This window comes from Oculina patagonica, chromosome 2, assembly GCF_052425735.1.
Source record: "Oculina patagonica isolate OP01 chromosome 2, crgOcupat, whole genome shotgun sequence".
NCBI lineage: Eukaryota > Metazoa > Cnidaria > Anthozoa > Scleractinia > Oculinidae > Oculina > Oculina patagonica.
In genome coordinates this window covers 35286259-35294161 of record NC_135759.1, presented here as the reverse complement: position 1 = coordinate 35294161, position 7903 = coordinate 35286259, and the positions used below count along the sequence as shown (strand labels likewise).

The 7903-nt window shown below is 39.7% G+C and overlaps 1 protein-coding gene across 3 annotated transcripts; it reads left to right on the top strand.

Moving 5' to 3' along the window:
• Positions 1-6158, top strand: LOC144644444 (uncharacterized). Of its 3 annotated transcripts, none has more exons than XM_078503932.1 (5): positions 1-252; positions 2264-2419; positions 3592-4578; positions 4977-5225; positions 5807-6152. In XM_078503932.1, exons 1-5 carry the CDS (start codon positions 63-65, stop codon positions 5884-5886), a joined length of 1662 nt encoding a protein of 553 aa, XP_078360058.1. In that variant the 5' UTR covers positions 1-62; the 3' UTR covers positions 5887-6152. The 3 variants fall into 3 exon arrangements, with proteins under 3 accessions (XP_078360058.1, XP_078360057.1, XP_078360059.1); XM_078503931.1 differs by having other exon boundaries at positions 2261-2419; XM_078503933.1 differs by lacking the exon at positions 4977-5225 and having other exon boundaries at positions 2261-2419; positions 5807-6158.
• The last annotated feature ends 1745 nt before the right edge of the window (positions 6159-7903 follow it).

The following is a 7903-nucleotide window of genomic DNA, read 5'->3' as shown; positions in this document are numbered from 1 at the left end:
TGTTTGTTGTTGCGAATCGAGCGACAGCTTTTAACCTATTTTGTGAAATGTTCTAAATTGTAATGGGGACAAAAAGTATCATGTCACAATCTAAAACGAAATATCAAAGAATCGGCCATGAAGTGGAGAATGAACCTACATTCACCTGGAATAAGAAAAGGTATATCGTAGGAGGAGTCGTGGTGTTCCTACTTTTGGCTGTGAGTCTTGTTCTGGTATTTATGATTCCCAAAAAATCTTCTGAAAACAAAGGTAAGTACAGGCCGCAGTAGCTTCAGTAGGTAATTAGAATTGAAATACCTCAGCTAAAGTAAACTAACTCAATACTGCTATTACATGTATAATAAACAGAAGGCGAGTAAAGAATTAAAATGCTTTGCTTTGCACATTGTAGTTGATGCTGCAGACATCTGATACATTGATGCGTAGCCAGTTTCATCTGTTGAATATTCCAGTTTGTGTATGTGTATAAACGTGTAACAGCTTTTGGTGACTGTCGTTATAATTTGCTTCACCAGCACTTGTACCGGACTGGAGTACTATAAGTGACTTTCAGTTGAGAAGTGTCCTGTTGTTGTCACTTACTAGGGTGGTTTACAAATCGGTGTGCGACAACTGCAGACTGCAGACCCTAAGACTTTCTAAGTAATTATTTACATGCAAAGTGCACGTGAATGTTAGTGAATATTTGGAACGGAAGCGACATGAGATGGCGTTTAATGGCAGTCCGCCCCTAATAACAAGCGTGTGTTTGATATAAGGACTTAATTTTCTTTTACATCCTCGATTTTTTTGTCCGTAAAGCCTGCCGCACACTAGAGCAACTACCTGAGCTATTCGCCTCACGTGCCCGTTTGCTCAGCCATTTATTCACTGCACATTTCATCCTGCAGTGAGGAAAGTGCTTAGCAAGTAAGGATGGGCCGATACTCGATACCAAATATTCGATACATCGATATTTTGACAATTTTGAAAAGTATCGATACTTTCGAAAAATATCGCACTTTCGATACGCTTTCGATACTACACACGTGACCTGAGCCTGCGGTCTTCTGGTCAGCACCTGTGGTTGAAAAATACAATTTTTCTCAAAGAAATATTGATGTTCTTGTCAATAATTGAATTTTTCTTGCCTTGACTTTATGTCCACACATTGCTGATGCAACAGTGAAACAAAAAGACCAAAATCAGCATTCTTGGCTAACATTTATAATGGCAGGTCTGTCCTTTGTATGGTCACGTGACAAACCAATGACATCAGGACGGAAATGACGTCATAATATCGATATCGAGATCGATATCGAGAAAAAAGGCAAATATCGTATCGATATCGTATCGTTTTGAAAAACCAGTATCGGCCCATCCTTATTAGCAAGTTTGATTCGGAAGCCGCCATGATGAATCACGTGAGCATTCTGCGTGTGTTTATTGGTCAGTTGATATATCTGGCTGAGCCAAGTTTGTCATGTCGCCCGCACACGTTGAGGATTTTGCCTCTCGAGGCAAAAAATATCAAACACGATATAGATATTTTCCTCAAGGCCTCGCGAGGCAAAATTCTCACGAAAAATGTCCGCACACGAGAGACATCTGCTGAGCAAACGGGCACGCGAGGCGGTTAGCTCAGCTAGTTGCTCTAGTGTGCGGCAGACTTAACAAAGCCATCCACCGCCATCTTGACTTCCTTCAGCTTATATTTACATCTACTTGCGGTGAATACAGCGTTAGATTCAGAATTTTTCGACCAATCAGTTATACGCGCATTCTTTATATTCACCTTAGTAAATTCCACTAAATCATGTTACCATTACCATTGCGAGAGCTTACTGTAAGCATGCAGTCTACCCGGAGAGTTATTCAGGCTGGAACGTTGTTCACAGTATTCGGGCTAACCGGAATGCCAGTCTGTAGGTCTGCAGACTGCATTTGTCGCAACACCGTTTACAAATCAACAACTTCCTATTACCATATCCACTGAATTAGTGTATCCGTAAAATAAACGTAAATTTCAGACCTTATAATGAGAATTATATAATTATTATTTTTTGTTATTTTTTCATGGTCCGTTGGCTATCGCCACATAATTGACGGCAGCGAAAAACACAATCGTTAGTGAATTTCATGAGTTCGCATATCATAAAAAACCGCAATATTATTTAAGATAAACCCAATGAAAACTCAAAATGAGTATCTAAATCTATTGACATATCGCTTCATTATCAATTTATAAATCCCTTTGACTCTGTTTCTTCTTCTAAAGCAGAAGAACAGGACAAAAGAAATTTGGCAACATTGTTTGACTGCAGACAGAAGCCACTCTGTGGAGCCAACGCCACCTGTACAGCTGATCTAAGAAATGAGCAACATTACACTTGTGTTTGTAACAATGGCTTTCAAGGGAATGGTTCTGTTTGTCGAGGTAATGCAAAGCATAATGTGCCGATCATAATAAGGCCGCTATATCGATCGTATCTCTTGTCTCGTCAGTATTTCATTTGTGTTGACTCAAAGCTGTCTGTTGTTGTATTACAACCCAGGGGCGGATCCAGAATTCCTCAAAGGGGGGTGGCTGTTTACCAATATTTTTGTTTACTATATTGTTCAAGCCCCAGTTTGTATTTTATGGTAGGAGGGGGGGGGTTCGGGCTTTTAGGCAGTTTTTTGAAAGTGGAGTGCAAATCATTTTGGATCTGCGACCCATATTTAGTGAAGCCAAAGGCTCCTTCCCCCTAGGGGGGTCTGGGGGCATGCCCCCCTCAGAAAAGCTGCCAATTAAGTTGTCAATTAAGCTGTCAATTAAGTTATTAAAACACTGTTTTTCCTTGATAATTTGGCAAAATATTCTTTCTTCGACTTACCTTGAGTTCTATTTCGGAGAAAACGTCTACTTCTTATGAAATGAACAGTGATTGAAATTTAAAGTTGACAAGCCAGGAACTTACAGGAAAGAACAGATATGCGTTTTTTTTGTTCACCCACATGCTTGAAAATTTTTAGCCCTTGGCAAAGTGGCCTGGGAACAACTTTGGCGACTTTGCTTGGTTTTGAAATCGCTTTGATGCGAAAAAATGGTACGAAAACTCGCTAAAAAAGATGTAAATGGAGAAGAAAATCATTCCAGCAAGGCTAAAACAACTCTTGAAAGTTAAAAGGAATCTAATTTTTTAAAATTATACACACATGTTTTGTTACATTAAGCCAGAAGTTCATAAAACAGGCCTTTTGAAAATCTCCTATTTTGGAAAAATGGCCTTTCTTAACTTTGAACGGCCGCCTGACTATGAAAGGTGGATGGACATTGTCCTTATTTTCTATTTTAATATGTTTATTTTTATTTTTCTGGTGGATCAAGGGGGGTGGCTAGCCACCCAATCCACCCCCCCTGGATCCGCCCCTGCAACAGTGATATAAAATGGCACAATCCTATATGATTTAAGTAATTATTATCAGATGACTGTATGGAACAATGAAACGCTAGTCAACGACCTTTTCCTAGCCAATCAAGTGCCCGGGATTTTATCGTAATAAAACTGAACAATCCATAATAACGGGCAATCGACGTTTCTAAAAGATTGTTATTTCTTTTTTCAGATCTCAATGAGTGTTTAGCCGAAGAACTGTTTTCGTGCCCTTTTAATGCCAATTGTCAGAACACAGTTGGCTCCTACAAGTGCAGTTGTCTTCCTGGATACCAAGGTGATGGACGATCATGCACAGATATTGATGAATGCAACCTAGGTGTTCATAATTGCAGTATCCATGCACACTGCAATAATACTATTGGTTCTTATAATTGCACTTGTCTTGAAGAGTTTCAAGGAGATGGCATGTTGTGTGAAGATTTTGATGAGTGCAGGATGAATATCCACAACTGCAGTACTCACGCCCACTGCAACAATACGATTGGTTCGTATAATTGCAGTTGTCATAAAGGATTTCAAGGAGATGGCGTGTCGTGTGAAGATATTGATGAATGCAAGGCCAATATGCACAATTGCAATGTACATGCCCACTGCAATAACACTAATGGCTCTTATGGCTGTACTTGCCTCCAAGGATTCAAAGGAGATGGATGGTCATGCCATGACATTGATGAATGCAAAGATGGGACTCACAATTGCAGTGTACATGCCCACTGTAATAATAATATTGGCTCTTATGGATGCAATTGCCTCCCAGGGTATAAAGGAAACGGATGGTCGTGTTCTGACATTGATGAATGTAAGGATGGGACTCACAAGTGTCACAGAAACGCAGCATGCACAAACACTGAAGGCTCTTACCAATGCACCTGCCGATCTGGGTTTCATGGTGACGGTAAAGTGTGTCGAGATGTCAACGAATGTCTGGATGGATCACATGATTGCGGTTTCCACGCGACTTGCAGGAACAATGTAGGCTCTTATTCGTGTTCTTGCGATGACGGTTTCCGTGGGGACGGTCGTTCATGCTCTGACATCAATGAGTGCAGTGATGAAAGCTATCTTTGTGGCTCTGGTGCCAGCTGCGTTAACAATCCAGGCTCTTACAGCTGCCTCTGCAGGAAAGGGTACAGTGGAAATGGACGATACTGTTATGGTAAGCAATTGATCAAGAAGTATGATGTGAGTTTTATCAGCATAATCCTTAGCAGTTTTCCACTGAACTTCGTGCTTGCATGGCTAAGTATCACATCATTATAATTAATTAATAAAAGTGGTATCTATTAAAAAGGCGTTCACTTACTGGAGGTAAGGTAGATTGAGGAAAATATATCTTCTAGTTTTTTTTTAGAGTTTAATTTTAAGAATAGCTGTATTTTATATGTAAATCAGGCTGATCGCCAGTTTATACCAGTGATCCAGTGATCACTGATTGTCCTTTCAGGGTTAAATAAAGTCTTTTATTTATTTTAAAAACGAAATGGATAATTTTCATCGGCTATTTGTGGTAAATGACGAACATACTATAGACGATCTGTCTTATTTTCTCTTTAGACATCGATGAGTGCAGTGATTGGAGAAACACTGAATGCAGCTCGAATGCGCATTGCATTAATACGCCAGGCTCTTACACCTGTAGCTGCAGTTCCGGTTTCCAAGGTGATGGGATGTCATGTCGAGATTTCGATGAGTGCGCAGAAGATGTTCACGACTGTCATAAGAAAGCTGTGTGCGATAACACATGGGGATCATACCGTTGCTCATGTTCAAAAGGATATCACGGAAATGGCAAACAGTGTAAAGGTGAGTAAGTCATGCAGATCTAGCCTCCTCCGATTGGGACGGAAAGGAAACAGGGACCAAACAAAAGAGAGACTGGGACCGAGCAAAAAAAGATTCCTCGTCCCCAGCCTTCCTCTCTACTAGTTCCAGTTTTCTCTCTTCCCCTCCGCTACCACAGAACCCCGGATTAAAAGGAGTGGCCTGCGGAGGACTCTAATGCAAATCCTGATGTATAAATCATAATCATTAGTTAAACCGGCTCAATTGGATTATGGTGGATAGTAAGCTGAAGTAAATTAAGCTAGGTAACTTAAACATCAATTTACACTCTTCTTTCTGCGAGCTCCGATGTTATTTATACAAGAAGAAATAGAAGATGAGAGACAAATAAAGTTTGCATTCAAGTTAAGTCGAACCCTCTGCGTAAAACATTTTTGCACTTTTTTATTCTTAGTACGAACCTGCATATTGGATTCCCGATAAATAAGATATTTTAAAGAAATTGTGTATATATACAATCAGCAATACATATCTGGATAATAAGAGATTTAAGTTATTTTCTTTAGTTTTTTTTCTCAGAGTGTCTTCTTCTTTTTTTGCAGCTATTCCTGCCAGAAGCTCAGTGCCTTGCAACCGAGTTGTTCTTTTTCTTGTCCTTTTTATGTTACTGCTTTGTACGTGAAGACTTTACATAACTCTGTAAATAGCTAAAGCTTGAAAGTAATATCAAATTTTAATTAGAACTTTCAAGTAATTTTGGACATGTAAAAATTTATATCTTTTGTAAACTGAACACAGAAAAAAATTTAGGTTCTTAAAAACACTGCACGCGCGACCTCAATTCTTTACCCGTTTGTTGAAGTAGGCCTTTACCCGTTTGTAGTTGTAGGCCGAGTTGTACAAACACTGCACAGTAATACGGCTAGGTCCAACTAGTAACGTTTATTAAAGAACAATATTGGCAGTCTGCTGATTTTAATTTATGGCTCAGTGGGAGGAGTCGGCTACCATTTCTTTCTCGGGAATTAAAATTTTCCAATAAGGCGCAATTTTTAAAAGTATTTCGGGGTTATCAGTACAGCGACTTAAGAACTTTTTGTTTGCGTCCACGAGAAATTGCAAACACTTAGTAAATTATGAACTAGAATCGAATTCGAAGTTAAAATTTATAAGATAAATCGACCTCAACATTAGTTAAAATGGCTGGCCCACTGGTCAACACACCGCATGTGACACCACCCAGGATTGTGGCACCGATTGATTCCCACAACTTTGGACGGGCGACAATCCTTTGATCCATTTCCACTGAGAGTTCTTTCTTTTTTGCCTCAAGTTGCTGTTCGTGGGCTTCAGATAAACGTTTTTACTTTTCATAGCTAAACAAAACTGACGAAGGGTTCATAGTATGGTTTTAATAGGTGAAAAATGTCATTTGCTGCTCGCAAGGGAGGCATTACCTCAGACTAAACCCCCCCCCCCCCCCTAAAAAAAAAAAAACTCCGTTCTGATGGTAACTAAAGGAAAATCACTTACTTGAGTGGAGAGAAATAATGTCATTGTGAAAGTTGCGGGGCGGGCTAGGATGCGCGAAGAAAAAGGAGGGTTGCTCCCCGATTTTCGATCGGCCTTTCCTTGATGCAATGCGTTCTAGTGAAATCCGTCTCAAGAGCGACTGGGTTAATGGACTGGAAGTCAACTGTTTAACCGTCCAAGCGCAATAAAACTACTGAATTGAAAATAATTATTTGGAAGAAGCCAACAGTAGAAACGGGACCCTTTTGCACCAAGCATCTTGACACTGCAAATTGGCCAAATTATTTCCAAAATGTTAATGGCCATGTTCCCTTGTCCCCTGGAACCCCTGGGCCCCCTCGCTACTGGTTCAATTTATAAATTCTGAGAAAAAAATTATGATCCTTAATTGGAAGAAATGTTTACTGACCTTCATATATATTATTGGTATCATTTATCTCTTGTCTTGTTGTTTATTTCGCTTTCATATGCCAAATTGCAACATGACAAACGACGAAACGTGTGGACAAAAAGGACTCATGTGCATCGGGAGAAGGGTTGGGAAAATTGTTTTCGGGCAAATTGATCCATTTTTCCCCACTGTTTATTGGTTAAAATTTTTAATTTCCATTTTAAGAACCTACTAAGAGAAGCAGGTAGATACTACCCAGTTCAGGGTTGTGGAGAAAACACTCGAATACCACAGAACCAATTTTAATGCTTCCGCTACCATATTTTCGTACTACCAAGATTTTTGATTTCTTAATCCTCTTACTTAAGCTTAGAACTCAGTAGGCCCCGTACTAGTGCTCTGCAAGCAAACAAGCTATTTTTCTAGCAGAAACTCTCGAGATCTCGAAGATTTTCGAAGAGAACCCGAAAATTTTCCGACGTTCGGAAGGTTTTGCGGATACTTTCAGAAATTTTCAGAATATTTTGCCCCTTTTATTCACACATGCAACATGCATCGTTGTGCTTAACTTGACTGTATTCATATATGAAAACGTTGTCTTATGGTATAGCTACAGAGAGACGTCTCGATGAAGAGGTCAAGGGGTTTCCAAGATAACCTCTCAAACAAGTCCCCGAATTGACCAATGATAATCCACACAATTTAAAAGGGGGTTTCCCCGATTTCTGAGAATGTAAAGTTCTAGGAAACGCTTAGGTTGCATATCTGTTGTGTC

Excerpts from the sequence above, each read along its gene's own strand:
- LOC144644444 (XM_078503931.1), top strand. The coding sequence starts at position 63 with ATGGGGACAAAAAGTATCATGTCACAATCTAAAACGAAATATCAAAGA. Across the intron at positions 4,579-4,976 it reads AAATGGACGATACTGTTATG|ACATCGATGAGTGCAGTGAT; the intron begins GTAAGCAATTGA and ends TTTTCTCTTTAG. Across the intron at positions 5,226-5,806 it reads AAATGGCAAACAGTGTAAAG|CTATTCCTGCCAGAAGCTCA; the intron begins GTGAGTAAGTCA and ends CTTTTTTTGCAG.